The 19,435-nt window shown below is 48.7% G+C and overlaps 1 protein-coding gene across 3 annotated transcripts in view; it reads right to left on the bottom strand.

The window, feature by feature from the left end:
- Positions 1 to 19,435, bottom strand: part of SNPH (syntaphilin) — a 44,057-nt gene that overhangs the window by 4,927 nt on the left and 19,695 nt on the right. Inside the window, exons 3-4 of one of the 3 annotated variants that reach the window (XM_028735538.2) lie at positions 8,503 to 8,593; positions 5,954 to 6,160 (exon numbers count right to left, since the gene is read on the bottom strand). In XM_028735538.2, the coding sequence (XP_028591371.2) occupies positions 5,954 to 6,160; positions 8,503 to 8,552 (257 nt within the window). In that variant the 5' untranslated portion in view covers positions 8,553 to 8,593. The remainder of the gene's footprint in view (positions 1 to 5,953; positions 6,161 to 8,502; positions 8,594 to 19,435) is intronic. The other 2 variants (XM_028735539.2, XM_028735541.2) reach the window with 2 other exon arrangements.

Genomic DNA, 19,435 nt, shown 5'->3' with positions numbered 1-19,435 from the left:
GTTTCTTTTTTCCAGTGTTAAAATGCTTTGCCCAGAGAGGTGTGTCTGTTTCCGATCTCTCCCCACCTTGACCTGGCTTTTTAACCATGATGTTTTATATCCTTGATTTTTAACAGTAAACTGTATTAGTCTACTGTTGATTTTTGAATTGTATGATTGCTTTATTTCGTATATATTGATTCCATGATGAGTACCGTATTTTTCGCCCTATAGGACGCACCGGCCCATAGGATGCACCTAGATTTTGGGAGGGGAAAGAAAGGGGAAAAAATTTATGCCCCCCCCCCCAGGCGCGGGGCTGGGGAAGCCCAAGCTTCCCCCTCCCCCAGCCCCCAGAACAGGACCCAGAGCACTGGGAGCCTGAGCTTCTCCAGCCCCCAGAATGGGATCCAGAGCGATGCCGAAGCTGCGTGCAGCTTTGGCATCGCTCTGGGAGCTTGCGGGGCTGGGGGAGGGGGAATCCCTCCGCCAGCCTCCAAACCAGGTCGGGAGACAGCGAGATGGCGCGCTGCGCCTCCCCGCTGTCCCCCAAGTTTGCGGGGCTGGTGACGGGGAGGAGCAGGCTTCTCCCCCCCGCCAGCCTTCTAACCAAGTCGGCGGACAGCGGGATAGCAGCGTTCTGCCTCCCCGCTGTCCCCCGAGCTTGTGGGGCTGGCAGTGGGGCTCTCCTGAAGCCTCTCGCTCTCCAGGCTTCAGCGAAAGCCTGCATTCGCCCCATAGGACGCACACACATTTCCCCTTCATTTTTTGGAGGGGAAAAAGTGCGTCCTATAGGGCGAAAAATACGGTACTTAGCTGTCAAGCTGTACAAAAGCCTACATTTTAATTGGTTTATTTTAGACATTTCTAAATAGACTTCAAAGAATCCCCCCGCCCCAGGGCAGGTTAGAAATGACTAAAGTAAATAATTAAGTGGGGTTTTGTGCAGCTTAATTATTCAAAGGTAAAGGTAAAGGGACCCCTGACCATTAGGTCCAGTCGTGGCCGACTCTGGGGTTGCGGCGCTCATCTCACTTTACTGGCCGAGGGAGCCGGCATACAGCTTCCAGGTCATGTGGCCAGCAGGACTAAGCCGCTTCTGGCGAACCAGAGCAGCGCACGGAAACGCCATTTACCTTCCTGCCAGAGTGGTACCTATTTATCTATTTGCACTTTGATGTGCTTTTGAACTGCTAGGCAGGAGCAGGGACTGAGCAACGGGAGCTCACCCCGTCGCGGGGATTCGAACCGCGACCTTCTGATCGGCAAGTCCTAGGCTCTGTGGTTTAACCCACAGCACCACCCACGTCCCTTAATTATTCAAAAGGGCTTGCTTAATAGGGATGTTGGACTATGGACCTCATCTATCTGCTACTGTCAGGGTTGAAGCCAGTGTCTTGCCTGCCTGGCAGTGTCCTGGCAGTTTTGAATACAGTGGTACCTCGGGGTACATATGCTTCAGGTTACATACGCTTCAGGTTACAGACTCCGCTAACCCAGAAATAGTGCTTCAGGTTAAGAACTTTGTTTCAGGATAAGAACAGAAATTGTGCTCCGGCGGCACAGCGGCAGCAGGAGGCCCCATTAGCTAAAGTGGTGCTTCAGGTTAAGAACAGTTTCAGGTTAAGAACGGACCTCCGGAACGAATTAAGTACTTAACCCGAGGTACCACTGTACAGCCAGTGTAAGGGTTAGGGTTTAGAGTATGAGTTTAAGCCTGGTTTGAACAGATGGCTAAAAGTTCCCCGGCTGATCGGCTGCTTTCAAGAACACTGGAGTGCGGGACTGATGCTGTCTCTAGATTTCCTGTCCACATTTATACTTGCTTCCTAAACGCTCAGTGTCTACATTGATAAAGAAAGAGAAATTAGAAAAGCAGCACAAGTCTTTGCCATCGTCTTCCCACTACAAAACCTGGAGAAGTCTATGTGCAATCCCGAGTGTAGAGTTAGGAATCTGGGACCTGGCCTGTCTTCCTTAATTTGGTCCATCTCTATGCCAGTTCACACCTCCTCCTTCCTTCCCAGAGAGCTCAAAAGGATTGCCTTCAAACGTAATGGCAGCAGAGGACCCTTTTGGTAAGATGAGAGTTTAGCCTTTCAGAACTGTTCTGGAAATGAGGCCTGGACTCCCAAGGAGGAGGGCCCCAGTACTACTGAATCTGATTAAATATTATAGGTTATTATTATTATTAAATGGGATCAAGTCCAATGTTACGAACTTGCAGTGGAAATATATGTTACAAAGATTGCAGGCTTATAAAAACATATAACGTATTTTTCACTCTATAGGACGCACCTGACCATAGGACGCACCTTGTTTTAGCGGGGGAGAACAAGAAAAAAAAATCTCCCCCTCTCTGCTCAGCGCCCCTTCAGCGAAGCGGCAGGAGAAACGGAGCCCCTTCCATTTCTCCTCCCGCTTCATTGAAGGGGCGCTGCGCAGCTCTCCCTCTATGCTGAAGCCAGGAGAGTCTTGCTCTCCTGGCTTCAGCAAAAGGAACCCGAAGCCTTTGGAGTGCAGCATGAGTTCCCGCTGCACTCCAAAGGCTTCAGGTTCCTTTTGCTGAAGCCAGGAGTCTCTATCCCTGAAGCCTGGAGAGCGAGAGGGGTCGGTGCGCACCGAACCCTCTCGTTTTCCAGGCTTCAGCAAAAGCAACGCAAAGCCTCTGGAGCGCGGAGGGAGCACTCCCTCTGCGCTTCGGAGGCTTCGCGTTGCTATCACTGAAGCCAAGGAGCCTGCATTCACTCCGTAGGACGCACATACATTTCCCCTTAATTTTTGGAGGGGGAAAAGTGTGTCCTATAGAGCAAAAAATACGGTATATATGCTTATGCATGGCTCCCTGGTTCTGCCAGTGATGCGGAACAGGGAATGTGATGGCAGGGAGGACACACACATCATCATGATGCCAGGTAGGCTGGGCTGGATGTTATAGATGGGAGAAGCAGGAGCCGAGGACAGGAACACTGCCAAAAATGTGTAACGTGAAAGTGCATCCTTAGAGCACTATTCCATTCGCAGCTGCAATAACTGGTGACCTTCACAAAGTTTCTGTTGAATGGAGCCTTTTCCTTTCCTTTCCTTTTTACTATTGCAACATTGGACTTAATTTTTAAGGTTCCTGAAATACAATCCATATTTATTTATATTTTAATCCCAGGTAAATGCATAGGTTGTATGCAAAGGACAGGTGCATAAGGGCAATTGCGATATCTATCTATCTATCTATCATCTATCTATCTAGATATAGATATATAGATATATGGAATCTGTTGGCAACTTTCCTGCCCTTCCACACTAATGGTGAATTTGATCACTTCTGAAACCCTGTATCAAGGGACCTACGTTATGCCCCAGTTTTAGCAGCGTGTAACTGCCCTCATTTCAACTGAGTTCAGAATTAGTCTGCACATACTGCAGTGCTGCTCTTTTGAAACAGCTAGTTTTAAAGACAGAATCCAACCCCTTTTTATGGGGTTTATTTATTTATTGCGGTTCATTCACTGGTCCAGCCTTATTATCAGCAGCTGAATTCATATTCACGGTTGCTTACAAATATAGTTAGCCATGTAGTTCAATAAAAGAGTACAGGCAGATTACCTTCCAGTTGCTTCCTAGCTACTCTTCTGTGCTGCAGAACAGCCTGAGTGAACCTGCGTTAGGAGTTAAATCTGCCATTATTTGGCAACCTCTCTTCCCACCTGGATCACTGGTGCCAGGTTAGGATTGGCCTAATCAATTACATTTCCCCAGTTATATTGGACATGTTGAGGTTAGGTGGTTGATGGCTATTAGCCAGAACGGCTAAATTAGCCTTTGCCAGCTGGGTGCCCTTCAATTGTTTTCATAGAATCAAAGTTGGAAGGGACCCCAAGGGCCATCTAGTCCAATCCCCTGCAATACAACCTCTGCTTGAAAACCTCCAGTGAACCTTCTGAAGGACTCCATTCCACGGTTGAACAGCTCTTACTGCCAGAAAGTTCTTCCTGATGTTTCAGAAAAACCTGGCCACTATAAGGAAATTCTGCCCTTGGTATGTTCATTTTCCACCTCTCCATTTTGGTTCTCTGGCCCCATATCGGCACAAACTTCTTATCCCAAAATACAGACGTGCTTTTACACTTGCAAGACTGGATGTTTTTTCCATCTGCGGTACTTGAGGGTTGATCCCAAAAGATCCTGTCTGAGAAACATCTTTGCCCCTGTGGAGACGGCAGCACCGAAACAGCGGCACACGTCCTCCTGTCCTGTACTCCCTACAAAGACCTGAGGAACGAGATCATCGCCCCACTTGTACTAACCATCCCAGGGCGCTCAGCCACTGCCACAATGTCCTTTCTTCTATCAGATCAAGATGAGAAGATAACAGCAAAGGTTGCTAGGTTCACAGCAGGGGCAATCAGAATAAGGGCCACTAACTGACGGCTGATTCAGGACTTTAAATTGTGCTCTTATATCAAACTTCCTTTTCTGTGTATACTGTAATATTTTACTGGTGGTATGGCCACTGGCTAATGTGAATAAAGTTTTATCTTATCTATTATCATCTATCTCTCTCTCTCTCTCTCTCTCTCTATCTATCTATCTATCTATCATCTATCTATCTATCATCTTCCTGATGTTTAGTCAGAATCTCCTTTCTTGCAACTTGAATCCATTGGTTTGAGTCCCACCCTCCAGAGCAGGAGAAAACATGCTTGCTCCAGCTTCCACGCGACAGACCTTCACAGGTGTTTGGAGATGGCTATCCCATCTCTCCTCTTTTCCAGGCTAGGCATATCCAGATCCTTCAACCGTTCCTCATATGGCTTGGTTTCCAGACCCTTGATCATCCTTTGGGACTACAACTCCCATCAGCCTAGGCCAATGGGAGTTGTAGTCCAAAACATGTGGAGGGTGCCAGGTTGGCAAAGACCAAGCTGAGCAGAACCCTCCATATTCAGAGGCAGTATACTCCCGGAGTACCGGGTGCTGTGGACTAATGTGCAACAACGATGCCTCTACCTTGCTCAGCTTGCAGCTATCCTAGAGGCTAATTCTCCCCTGGCCTCCTCGCTGGCCCAAAGAGGACTAATTTAGTCAGCTAGCCCTGGTGATCATCTAATGTTTATTGAATGGATATTCCCCTAAATTGATTTTAGAACTTTGAATTTACTGTTATTCACGCTTTTATACTGTATTTTATGCTGGGTTTTTTTGTTGTATCACAATTGAGTGCTTTAAATTTGTTGTTAGCCGCCCTGAGCCTGGTTTTCTGAACTGGGAAGGGTGGGGTATAAATAATATTATTATTATTATTATTATTATTATTATTATTATTATTATTATTATTAAAACAGAAGTACTGTTTTGGGAGGACAGGGGGTGGGCAGGTGTGAGGGACTCCCTGGTCCAGAATGGGTTAACTGTGCCCCTGAAGGACCAGGTGTGCAGTCTGGGAGTCATTTTGAAAGCCCTAAACAGCCTCGGTCCTGTATACCTGAAGAAGCATCTCCACCCCCGTCGTCCAGCCCGGACACTGAGGTCCAGCGCCGAGGGCCTTCTGGCGGTTCCCTCATTGCAAGAAGCAAAGTTACAGGGAACCAAGCAGAGGGCCTTCTCGGTGGTGGCGCCCACCCTGTGGAATGCCCTCCCACCAGATGTCAAAGAGAAAACCAACTACCAGACTTTTAGAAGACATCTGAAGGCAGCCCTGTTTAGGGAAGCTTTTAATGTTTGATGCATTACTGTCTTTTAATAATTTGTTGGAAGCCACATAGAGTAGCGGGGGAAACCCAGCTAGATGGGCAGGGTATAAACATAATAATAATAATAATAATAATAATAATAATAATAATAATAATAATAATATTTAGCAGGCCACTGCTGGGTTGGCAAGGCAATTCTCTCTCTTATGTTGGACGCTTGTGATGTGTGTGTGTGTGTGTGTGTGTGTCTGTGTGCTGCTGCCCTTCCAGGAGCCAAGGGTTACCTTGGGGTGGGGCTGCTGTCGCTGCCCTTACAGGAGCCGGAGTTGCTGCTGCTGCTGAGCGAGGAGGTGCCGTAGGTGTCCCGCATGCTCACTGGCGGAGAGGGACGCCTGGAGGCGGGAAGAAGAGGCTGTTTCTCAGTCGGAGTGGCAGGGGCCGTTGCAGACTTAAAGAACGAGGCAAAGCCACTCCTTCCGTAAAACTCACGGCTTAAAACAAAACAAAACAAAACAAACCACCACCAAAGGAAAACACGAATACAGGAAGAAGAAAAAAACAAAACAGGACAGAACAGAACAGAACAAACGACAAGAACAAACAGGCGGGGTTCAAAATGGAACGTGGCAAAAGCTCTCTCTGCAAACAGGTTAGTGAAGCAGTAGCAAAGGCGGGCCTGAGGAGGGCGCTGCAAGCCCCCAGCACCACTCCCCAGCACCCCAGCAGGAGCACCCCATCACTTTCATGGAGCTCAGAGCCCAGGAAAAAGCATCTGATCATAAGCGCTACAGGGGAAGTGCCGGGAAGTACCGTATTTTTCCGTCTATAAGACGCCTCCATGTAAAAGACGCCCCCTGTTTTGGGGGACTCACCAATCGCCAACCCTCCCTTGGCACTATCCGTGTATAAGATGCCCCCTAATTTTTGAAATATTTTAAAGGAAAAAAACCTAGTCTTATACACAGAAAAATACAGTATCATCCTTAGGCTGCCTTTGGGATGACAACAGGCGGCAGAGACCCTTTAAGCAACATTCTAGATAGATGGATAGGAAAAGCTAGGAGAGATTCTTGCAAGGGAACATGTATTAATTGACTATATACACACATAGTCAAACCTCGGTTTTCGAATGTCTCGGCTGCCGAACGTTTTGGAAGCCGAACACCAAAAACCCGGAAGAGAATGCTTCCGTTTTCGAATGCACCTCAGAAGCTGAACGGTTTCTGAGGTGTGTGTTTCTCAATTTTCCCCATTGAACTTGCTGACAGACCTTTGGTCCTCGGTTTCCGAACATTTTGGAAGTCGAATGGATTTCCAGAACGGATTATTTTCGAAAACCGTTCCATTGTATATATAATAACGTTGTCTTAATTTGCTTTTGACTTTACCCTCGTGTTGTATTTCTACATCTGTATCTCACGATTCTACATCTTTAAAGTTGTAATCTGCCCAGGGAACTTATTGTTCATGGATAGTACAGTCATACCTCGGGTTACAGACGCTTCAGGTTGCGTTTTTTCAGGTTACGGACGCTCCGAAACCCAGAAGTACCGGAACAGGTTACTTCCGGGTTTCGGAGGTCACGCATGCGCAGAAACGCTAAATTGCACTTTGCGCATGTGCAGAAGCAACGAATCGCAACCCACGTGTGCGCAGACACGCTGCTGCAGGTTGCAAACGCTGCGGATTGCGAACATGCATCCTGCACAAATCACGTTCGCAACCCGAGCGTCCACTGTATAGAAACACTAAATAAAAATTAAAACTATAAGAAGTCATATAATCAAAGGGTTGGAAAGGACACTGCGATCTGAGTGCGCTAGGTACTAAGTGCTTGACATGTCTCTGTTTTGACATTCCACAGCACCACAGGCAGCTAACTAACACGTTTCACCTAAATCTGTCTCCTTGTACTTTAGATCCATGGCATCTTGCCCAGGGGTGAACAATTCCTAGTCCTTTTCAGCAAGTGAAAATGGTCGGCACACCCTCTCCTCGCTCCCATCCATATTAACACACATGCTTTCGTTCCTGAGAAAGAACCCAGGGAACTCAGGCATCTGACAACAGCTCAGCATTGCTCTGCTCTCCCCGGACAGGGCTGGCATTTTCAAACAACAACAAGCGTTGCTCTTGTGGCTGGCAGGACCTGACAGGTCACGGAGCGTGACAGGAGAGCTGTGCTTGGCTTGGCTCATCACAAGCTGCGCAGGCTTGCCTTAAAGGCACAGGAGCAGAGCCTATCGAAGAGCCCGGCAGCCCTGTTCTCAGGAGGTGCCTTCGCAAATGGGAATGGCAGGGACCTCCGATGTATGAAAATACACTAAGGGACAGGGAGAAACGCAGCGAAGGGCAAACCGCCAGGGCCAACAGACCACCCCCCTGCTCCTGAGGAAGCAGCCTCCCCAACGACTGCCTTTGGCTACCCAGAACTGAAGTGCGGGGTTGCGGCTTCAGTTATTGTGATGGAGCGGTTCACACATGCACAACAGGTGAGGAGGCATGCAAATGTTGTGCCAAGGTGTGGTCAACAGGCATGCAACTTTGGATTACGGCAGCCACAAGAAACAACCTGTCCCTCCTTCCTAGCAGCTCTGCAGTCCCCACAAGGCACTGTGCAGCATTCATAATCCTGTGCATTTGCGAAGCACATGGAAGGAGAAGAGGCTCCTTCCATATCGCTGGAGAGCACCCAGGCTCTCTCTTCGCTCTAGGAAAGCAGTATGGGCAAGGCTGGGGTGGGGGCGAGGACGGTTCCTTTGCTGTGAACCAGCAGGGATGCTGCCAGAAGTCCCATTCCGCAATGTAGAGAGGAAGGGTTCGTGATATTCACCTCCGGGATCCCGTTGAGGGTCTTCTGCTTCCTGGCAGGGACATAGCCATGGAACCGCAGGTCTTGGCGGTGACGTTGGCTGTCAATCCAGCTGGGGAAAGAGCGAGAGATATAAAAAGGGGGAGGGAAAGGATTTTGGGGTTAAAACAAACATGGGTTATAGCAAGGTGCAATTGGGGATGCCTAGATTTCAAACCATAAAGCTTTTCCTACTTGGTAAGATGCTTTTATTTGCAGAGACTTGTTTCAGGTGCTTGTACAGCCTCTGGTTTAATATTCAATAATTCATTATTTTCAATATTTGGATTTAATATTGCATCAACATTTTTTTTTAAAAATTGTATACCGTCTTTCTATCTTCCAATACTCAAGGCGGTTTACAAGCTGAAGAAACAAAAAATGTACATCTTATAACAACCTAATGCAAAACAAAAATGTGATGATAATGCAAAACTTTAAAACAAGCAACCTACATCAAAAAGTAACATTCAACAATCATTAGAGTAGTATAAAATAATATCAGCATGTAAAAGCTACAGAAATTCACCCTTAACAGTTACGATAAATGATTTCTAAACTATAATCAGTAAAACAACGGCAAGCCACAGTACATGAAATAATACAATACAAATTGAGAAGCAGAGACTAGAGGGTGGAGCACGGCAGGTGGAAGGAGGCCTTGCCAGATGGAGTCTCCTCCCTCACAGTTCTTCCTCCAGGCACAGCCTCCTTCAAAGATGGGCTCCTACCTTGTTCCTTGGTTGAGTCCATAAAGGTGGAAAGGACAAGGTGCAGTGTGAACACAATGGATAACAAAGTCCTTCTAACAATGGGGTATGTATGGCAGGATCAGAACATGACTCCCCCCTTTTATTTAGGGCTGGTGGATTTCATCTTCCTGTTCAGGGATGTGAAATATTTCTATGTAGGGATATTTCTATTTTTATGTAGGCCACCCTGGAATCCATATGTGGACAAAAGCACAGTTTATACATCTTAAAAAGGAACAGATTTTTAAAAAATGCTTTCTTTTGTCCCAGCTGGCTCGCCTTCATCCCCACGGCCTCATAAAACTCATCTCCCTCTCTCCAGCCTGGTCCTGTTTTGGGGCCTGAACTAGACTTTGGGTTATAGCAGATGGTCATCTTTTGGAGAATGACAAACTCCACATGCAAAACGGATACACCGAAATCTCCTCCCAGCCCTATTCAGAGAGACAGGGAACAATTGTCACGGCCATTAACGAATCAATGAACGATCAGATAATAATTCTGAATTGCGCTCAGGGATGAGAGTGAGGAAGGAGAAGGGGAGAAAGGGAGCAGAGGAAATGGAACCGTGTGGCAGGCAAATTGCCCCAGGATGCCTCTGCAGCTTTGTGCCAAGTTTCTATAATTGGCACAGGAGAAAGTACTTCTACATGCGGTGCTGCAGAGTTAACCTGTGGAACTGGCTCCTGCTGGACGCAGTAATGACCATCAACTTGGATAGCTTTAAAAGAGGACTGGGCAAATTCAGGGAGGCTAAGTAGGGACGCGGGTGGCGCTGTGGGTTAAACCACAGAGCCTAGGACTTGCCAATCAGAAGGTTGGTGGTTCGAATCCCCGTGACGGGGTAAGCTCTCATTGCTCTGGCCCTGCTCCTGCCAACCTACCAGTTCAAAAGCACGTCAAAGTGCAAGTAGATAAATAGGTACCGCTCTGGTGGGAAGGTAAACGGCGTTTCTGTGCGCTGCTCTGGTTCGCCAGAAGCGGCTTAGTCATGCTGGCCACATGACCTGGAAGCTGTATGCCAGCTCCCTCGGCCAAGAAAGCGAGATGAGCGCCGCAACCCCAGAGTCGGCCACGACTGGACCTAATGGTCAGGGGACCCTTTACCTTTAAGTCTATCAGTGGCAGTGCTCTTTCCTACACAGTTAGAGGCATTATGCTTCTGAACACCAGGTGCTGGGAATCAGAAGTGGGGAGAGGGCTCTTGTGCTTGGGTGTTGCTTGCAGGCTTCTCATAGACATCTGGTTGGCCACTGGTTATCTTTTGCTTGGACTACTGCAATGCGCTCTACGTGGGGCTACCTTTGAAGGTGACCAGGAAACTGCAACTAATCCAGAATGCGGCAGCTAGACTGGGGACTGGGAGCGGCCGCTGAGACCACATAACACACGTCTTGAAAGACCTACATTGGCTCCCAGTACATTTCCGAGCACAATTCAAAGTGTTGGTGCTGACCTTTAAAGCCCTAAACGGCCTTGTCCAAGTATATCTGAAGGAAGAAGAAGAAGAAGAAGAGTTTGGATTTGATATCCCGCCTTTCACTCCCCTTCAGGAGTCTCAAAGCGGCTAACATTCTCCTTTCCCTTCCTCCCCCACAACAAACACTCTGTGAGGTGAGTGGGGCTGAGAGACTTCACAGAAGTGTGACTGGCCCAAGGTCACCCAGCAGCTGCATGTGGAGGAGCGGAGACGCGAACCCGGTTACCCAGATTACGTGACTACCGCTCTTAACCACTACACCACACTGGCTCTCCACCCCCATCGTTCTGCCCGGACACTGATGTCCAGCGCCGAGGGCCTTCTGGAGGTTCCCTCGCTGTGAGAAGCCAAGTTACAAGGAACCAGGCAGAGGGCCTTCTCGGTAGTGGCACCCGCCCTGTGGAACGCCCTCCCACCAGATGTCAAAGAGAACAACAACTACCAGACTTTTAGATGACATCTGAAGGCAGCCCTGTTTAGAGAAGCTTTTAAAGTTTGATGCATTACTGTGTTTTAATGTGTTGGAAGCTGCCCAGAGTGGCTGGGGAAACCCAGCCAGATGGGCGGGGTATAAATAAATTATTATTATTATTTATTACGCCTCGGTCCTGTATACATGAAGGAGCATCTCCACCCCCATTGTTCAGCCTGGACACTGAGTCTAGCGCTGAGGGCCTCCTGGCGGTTCCCTTGCTGCGAGAAGCCAAGATACAGGGAACCAGGCAGAGGGCCTTCTTGGTAGTGGCCCCTGCCCTGTGGAACGCCCTCCCACCAGATGTCAAAGAGAACAACAACTACCAGACTTTTAGAAGACATCTGAAGGCAGCCCTGTTTAGGGAAGCTTTTAATGTTTGATGGACTACTGTATTTTAATCTTTTGTTGGAAGCTGCCCAGAGTGGCTGGGGAAGCCCAGCCAGATGGGTGGGGTATAAATTGTTGTTGTTGTTGTTGTTGTTAAAGGATGCTGGACTAGATGGTCCACTGGCCTGATCCAGGCTGCTCTTCTAATGGTCCACTACTTCTCAAGAGTCAAATGCGGCCCTCCAGAGCTCTGCCTGGCCCCTGGGACTTTCCTTAGGTCCTGTCTCTTCCACAGGTCACTGACCCTGCTCCAGGCTTTCCTTGAGCACCTTTGCCTGGCTGGAATTTGTCCCTGAACTGTGTTCGTTTATTTATTTGTAGGATATGTTATCCACTCTTCACCATAAGATCCCAGGGCAGGTTCGAAAAACTCCAAGATGCTACAACTGAAGATCAGATAAAGGTAACGTATAACACAACACCTGAAATGCAATTTAGAAACAGAGAATAAAGGTAATCTCTAAAATATGTAACTCAAAGGATGGGTAAAGAGTTAGGTCGTCAGCATATAGCAATAGCCCTACAATGAGGACATCAGATGCACCTCTACAGGAAGAGAACCCCACACTTGTGGGGCTGCTGCAGAGAATGTCCTGTTACACCCCACTACCACTTGAACATCTTTGCTGATCTTAACACACAGGATGGTGTTTGTCTTAACATATTGTTGCATTTTAAGATATTTTGGGCCTTAGAGGGACGCGGGTGGCGCTGTGGGTAAAAGCCTCAGCGCCTAGGGCTTGCCGATCAAAAGGTCGGCGGTTCGAATCCCCGCGACGGGGTGCGCTCCCGCTGCTCGGTCCCAGCGCCTGCCAACCTAGCAGTTCGAAAGCACCCCCGGGTGCAAGTAGATAAATAGGGACCGCTTACTAGTGGGAAGGTAAACGGCGTTCCGTGTGCTGCTCTGGCTCACCAGATGCAGCTTTGTCACGCTGGCCACGTGACCTGGAAGTGTCTCCGGACAGCGCTGGCCCCCGGCCTCTTGAGTGAGATGGGCGCACAACCCCCGAGTCTGTCAAGACTGGCCCGTACGGGCAGGGGTACCTTTACCTTTACCTTTAAGATATTTTGGGCCTTAATCATTTAGGTCCCAAGAACTCTTCCATCCTGTAAACAAAACCAGTTTTGATTTTACACAAAGACACCACACATCTTCAGAAGAAACTGTCCTGAGTTTCACAAAGGGGGAGTAAGACAGTAGGTTCCGCTAAACTTTGCAACCTGTGTTTTATCCCTTCACTCCCGAGAGGAAGGGAAGTGGGGAGACGCTGGGGGGGGGGGAGTCTCCAGCTGTGTGCAGAGCAGGCTGCCTTTCTGGATAAAAGCTCCCCAATCGATGGAGTCTTTCTCCCCAAGATGCAAAGCTGCAGGGGTTTTTGCTAATGCGCCACGATTAGTCATCACCCGGCTTGCTTGCGTGCTGCGACGGAAGAGACGCAGCCAGAGCGAAGCCTGCTGACTGCAGCACTGAGCCGGGAAAAACCCAGCACCCTGGCTGCACCAGAGGGTGGCAAAGGAAAGGAATTTAGGGAGGGCAGTTTGGCTAGACAAAAGCTTAGAGGGGTTCTGGGTTGCAGAAAACAGCAGGGGCTGTGCTCGTGAAACAGTATAGACATAAAACAGGCTGATTCCACAAGCAACCCCAAAGCTTTTGTGCTAGGTGCAGTTACTCAGGAGAAAGCTCCCCTGAACTTGATGGACCCTTCGTCTAAGCAAACATTTATAGGACTAGGCTACAAGAACGTTTTTGCACTTTAGCCTTTCTGGTGGCTCTTGGGAATGCACAGAATCTGTGCCCGAAAACCTATTGTTAATTCAGACAGGCCTTTGCCGCGTGAGTCTGATTTTTACAAACTAGGATCTCTTTTTGTTTTTACTGATGCTTTTATGAACGTTTTATTGATGTTTTTTATTGACCTTATTGCAACTTGATGGGCTGCATACTGCCACGTTGTATTTTTATGGAAGCATAGTCTATAAATACTTAAATAAATAAATAAAAACACACCGAACCAACACCACTTTTGGAGTTGACTGAGGACACAGCCAGAAGGCAGCTTTACAAAGCACATTTAAAGGCTTATACACTGGTTTAGGGTACCTGCAAGCCCTGCAGCTAAGCATCATTTCACACATACTTGTTCATCACTGTAACATCAAGAAAGTTGTTTGCATGAACAAATTCTTATATACAGAGCCAAACTGCAAATCCTCCCTCTTCATTACAGGCTCAGCCCTGATCATACCCCCTGGGCTGCTATTTAAGGATTTATTTATTTATTTTTTAAAAAAGGTAAAGGTAAAGGGACCCCTGACCATTAGGTCCAGTCGTGACCGACTCTGGGGTTGCAGCGCTCATCTCGTTTTACTGGCCGAGGGAGCCGGCGTACAGCTTCTGGGTCACGTGGCCAGCAGGACTAAGCCGCTTCTGGCGAACCAGAGCAGCGCACGGAAACGCCGTTTACCTTCCCGCCAGAGTGGTACCTATTTATCTACTTGCACTTTGACATGCTTTCGAACTGCTAGGTTGGCAGGAGCAGGGACCAAGCAACAGGAGCTCACCCCGTCGCGGGGATTCGAACCGCCGACCTTCTGATCGGCAAGCCCTAGGCTCTGTGGTTTAACCCACAGTGCCACCCGCTTGTGGCTCATGGGCCTTAGGTTGCTGACCCCTGGTCTGTGGGCTAGCCCCCAAGCCCAGTATCTTCACTCCTCCAAGACACACCCATCACCTCAACAGCCCATACTATCCTTGAAAGAGTTCTGATACACAGCACTTCCTAAAAACCAGGAGGGCAGCTTCTTTTGAAAGGGAGTTCCACTGTAAGGGTGCCAGCACTGTTAAGGCCTTGAGCGCTTAGCATGACACTAAACAAATGTCAATAACCGCCCTGTTATCTAAGTCAGTAGGGACGCAGGTGGTGCTGTGGGTTAAAGCCTCAGCGCCTAGGACTTGCCGATCGAAAGGTCGGCGGTTCGAATCCCCGCGGCGGGGTGCGCTCCCGTCGTTCGGTCCCAGCGCCTGCCAACCTAGCAGTTCGAAAGCACCTTCGGGTGCAAGTAGATAAATAGGGACCGCTTACCAGCGGGAAGGTAAACGGCGTTCCGTGTGCTGCGCTGGCTCGCCAGATGCAGCTTTGTCACGCTGGCCACGTGACCCGGAAGTGTCTCCGGACAGCGCTGGACCCCGGCCTCTTGAGTGAGATGGGCGCACAACCCTAGAGTCTGTCAAGACTGGCCCATACAGGCAGGGGTACCTTTACCTTTACCTTATGTAAGTCAGTATTGCCGCCTAGTGAGTTCACAGCAAAAGTGCCACTTCAATCACAACCTTCCTGATTAAAAGCTCAGGCTGCAAACACATTATCCTCTTAAAATGCAGGGAGGTTGTTCTATTGTCAGAATTTGAATCAAAGCTGGTTTTGGGGAAAATGCACCAAATATTTCATAGGAAATGGCAAGATAGATATGGATTGTGGCTAATGTTCATGTGCACGCCAATGGTGGGAGAGCACTGAGCGTGCACAGGGGTGGGGTTTACATAAAATTACATAATTGTAGAGTTGGAAGGGAATTTCAGGGTCATCTAGAGCAGTGTTCCCCAACCTTGGGCCTCCAGCTGTTTTTGGACTACAATTCCCATCATCCTTGACCACTGGTAGCGAGGGATGATGGGAGTTGTAGTCCAAAAACAGCTGGAGGCCCAAGGTTGGGGAACACTGATGTAGAGTAACCCCTGCAATGCAGGAATCTCAGTTAAACCATCCATGACAGAAATAGCCTCAGACTCTTGGTCACTGTGCTATACTAGCTCTTCTTTTTTAAGTAAGGTAAAGATAAAGGATCCCTGGATGGTTAAGTCCAGTCAAAGGCGACTATGGAGTTGCGGCTCTCATCTCGCTTTTTGGCCAAGGGAGCTGGCGTCTGTCCACAGACAGCTTTCCGGGTCATGTGGCCAGCAGGACTAAACCGATTCTGGTGCAACGGAACACCGTGACAGAAACCAGAGTGCACGGAAACATTGTTTACCTTCTCGCCACAGTGGTACCTATTTATCTACTTTCACTGGCCTGCTTTCGAACTGCTAGGTTGGCAGGAGCTGGGACAGAGCAACGGGAGCTCACCCCATTGTGGGGATTCGAACCATCGGCCTTCCGATTGGTAAGCCCAGGAGGCTCAGTGGTTTAGACCACAGTGTTACCCGCATCCCTTGTTTAGGTAGCCTCTATCAGATATCAAGGAACAATATTAGGGATAAGAGAAGTGTAGGGGAGAATTCTCGCCTTCATGTACTCCAGACCCAAGGTCAATACTTTTCCAAGCACAAGTCAAAGTATTGGTGCTGACCTTTAAAGCCCTAAACTGCCTCGGTCCAGTATACCTGAAGGAGCATCTCCACTCTCATCGTTCTGCCCAGACACTGAGGTCCAGCGCCGAGGGCCTTCTGGCGGTTCCCTCGCTGTGAGAAGCAAAGCTACAGGGAACTAGGCAGAGGGCCTTCTCGGTGGTGGCGCGCGCCCTGTGGAACACCCTCCCATCAGATGTCAAAGAGAACAACAACTACCAGACTTTTGTGGAACGCCCTCCCTTCAGATGTGAAGGAAATAAGCAGCTATCTTATTTTTAAAAGACATCTGAAGGCAGCCCTGTTTAGGGAAGCTTTTAATGTTTAACAGACCACCGTATTTTAATGCTTTGTTGGAAGCTGTCCAGAGTGGCTGGGGAAACCAGCCAGATGGGCGGGGTATAAATAATAAATTATATTATTTATACAATACCAGCACCATTAGCTGGGACTGGAAACCAACAGAATGAAGTGAGCCACTGCATATTGTTGAATACAACCCCAATTTCTGAGCAGTGCAAGATTCTAGGGGTTCCAGGCGCACTTAGGGCTCATGCTTCCTTTGGGAATGAGGCACAGCAGAGTGTGGTGTTTTCATGATATATGGTTTATTCACACCTACATACAACCTGAGCCTATGATAGAGGGGTTCACAGCATTAGCACCCCAATTGGGGCATGTTTCTTCCATAGCCAAAGCCTTTGATTCAAACAGAAATCAAACACTGCTCTCAAATGTTGCTCTGACTCTCTGTGCAGCTGGCTGCTTTAAAGGTAAAGGGTAAAGGGACCCCTGACCATTAGGTCCAGTCGTGACCGGCTCTGGGGTTGCGGTGCTCATCTCGCTTTATTGGCCGAGGGAGCTGGCATACAGCTTCCGGGTCATGTGGCCAGCATGACTAAGCCGCTTCTGGCGAACCAGAGCAGCGCACGGAAACGCCGTTTACCTTCCCACCAGAGTGGTACCTATTGATCTGCTTGCACTTTGACGTGCTTTCGAACTGCTAGGTGGGCAGGAGCTGGGACAAACCGCTGCCACTTTCAACTCCAAACTTAGGCTTTGTCCTTTTAACTACAGTATCTCTGAATTGAGAGAGATCCATCTGTTGTCTTGCATGTTGTCCCTTTCCTTTGTTCTCTTAATGGCCCATCACCCAGGTGGTCACCTCCACACAAGAAGCTAGCCTGGCTTATAAAGATACCCCTGCCCATACGGGCCAGTCTTGCCAGACTCTAGGGTTGTGCACTCATCTCACTCTATAGACTGGGAGCCAGCGCTGTCCACAGACACTTCCGGGTCACGTGGCCAGCATGATAAGCTGCATCAGGCGAGCCAGCGCAGCACACAGAAACGCCGTTTACCTTCCCACCAGAGCTGTACCTATTTATCTACTTGCACCCGGGGGTGCTTTCGAACTGCTAGGTTGGCAGGCGCTGGGACCGAACGACGGGAGCGCACCCCACCACGGGGATTCGAACCGCCGACCATGCGATTGGCAAGTCCTAGGCACTGAGGTTTTACCCACAGCGCCACCCGTGTCCCTCTTAGCCTGGCTTATAGTTTAATTATATTTTAATTGCTGGGTTCATGGATTAGAAAGGTATCACATACATCCTACTTCCTCTCCCCTGAACTCATAGCAATATGATTACCGCAGAAAGACCTTGCATATTACCCAAAGCCAACTTTGGTGCAATGCTATCCAAGATACACAGGTGAACCCATTTGGCCATTCTCAAGCAATGAACATATATGTGGGGCCTCACCCTGAATTCACTGCTCAGACAAGAGGTCTAGAGGAGTGGGGGAAGCAGAACTCCCCCGCCAACAAAAATTAGTCCTTCCAACCTACTAATTGCTCCTTTTAAAAAGTAGCAAGAAAAGAATAAAGGCTTCTGGAAGAGTTCGGTTCTCCATGGTGACGAATGGTGTGGGAGGACTGGGGAAAGAAGCCACAGAAAACTTGGAACACGAAATTGTCATGTCAAGGTTAAAGCAGTGACGAAGGAACCGCACAGAGTGAGAGGGGAGAGCAGCTCCGACGTAAAAACACCCACACACTTCCCTCTGCAAAGCAAACCGGTATGTTCAAATCCTGAATTCATAGGTGTCTCTTAAGAGCAGACACACTGCAGAATATTCATTTATTCTATTTATTCAGTTTCCATACCACCCATCATTTGAGGATCACAGGTCAGTTTACAATACGAGAACACAAAAATACATACTATACTAACAAACAACACCCCGCCCACAAAGGCCATAAATTGTTTAATTAGCCAAAGGCCTGGGAGTGGAGGAATGTTTTTTGCCTAGCGCCTAAAGATATGTAATGAAGGCGGGCCTACTTGGGGGAGAGCATTCCACAAATGGGGAGCCCCCGCAGATCATATCACATAGACCTAGGGCTGTACATTTCATAATGTGCACAGCTTGGTGGGAAGATCATTTGAAATCCAGAGCTTTGAAAGAGCACCTTGATGGAAATTCTAGGCAGCAACATATTTGTTAAAACGGGTTACACTTTTGAAGAGCAGCTGCAGATGAGTGATAGGCTACATATCTTGCTTGTAGAAAGTCCCAGTTTACCTCTTGGCATCTCCAGTTAAAACCATCATAAGGAAGCTGTAAGGGACATGGGTGGCGCTGTGGGTTAAACCACAGAGCCTAGGACTTGCCGATCAGAAGGTCGGCGGTTCCAATCCCCGCAACGGAGTGAGCTCCCGTTGCTCAGTCCCTGCTCCTGCCAACCTAGCAGTTCGAAAGCATGTCAAAGTGCAAGTAGATAAATAGGTACCGCTTCGGCGGGAAGGTAAACACCATTTCTGTGCACTGTTCTGGTTCACCAAAAGCGGCTTAGTCATGCTGTCCACATGACCTGGAAGCTGTATGCCGGCTCCCTCGGCCTATGGAGTGAGATGAGCGTGCAACCCCAGAGTCGGCCATGACTGGACCTAATGGTCAGGGGTCCCTTTACCTTTAAGGATGCTGAAGTACATGGACCATTGGTCTGCTGAAGCAAAAGCCTCTTCTCCTACCAGAGGGGAGGAGTTATGAGCGGGAGCCGGTTCCTGTGTTGCTAGGGGCGGGCGTATTCAGCCCCCTGTGTTAGTTTCCTGGCTGCCGCGCCCATCAGCCAGCCAATAGGGCTGGCTTGGGGGTGGGGTTTAGCTGCATTCAAGCAGCCGCGGCAGCAGTGTTCCCTCCTGCTGCCGCCTGGAGTCGTTGGTTGGTTGCCTTGGTTGCCCAAGAGGCCTGGTAGGAATTTTTATCCATTTGGCAAATTGGCAACAGCCTGTTGGTTTTTCGCCTACCTCGTAGCAACTCATCACAACTTTCTGGTATTGGCGGTTAGGCATTGGAATATGTGTCCTGTGTTGGAGGATTGGGTATGGGCCATCATCTACCCCTCCTCTTTTGGGTATGCCGTTAAAGGATCCGCCGGTCGTGGATCCTGTCCAATGCCCTGCTGGTGG

Source organism: Podarcis muralis, chromosome 5 (genome assembly GCF_964188315.1).
Source record: "Podarcis muralis chromosome 5, rPodMur119.hap1.1, whole genome shotgun sequence".
Lineage (NCBI taxonomy): Eukaryota > Metazoa > Chordata > Lepidosauria > Squamata > Lacertidae > Podarcis > Podarcis muralis.
This window is presented reverse-complemented; position numbering and strand designations above follow the sequence as displayed.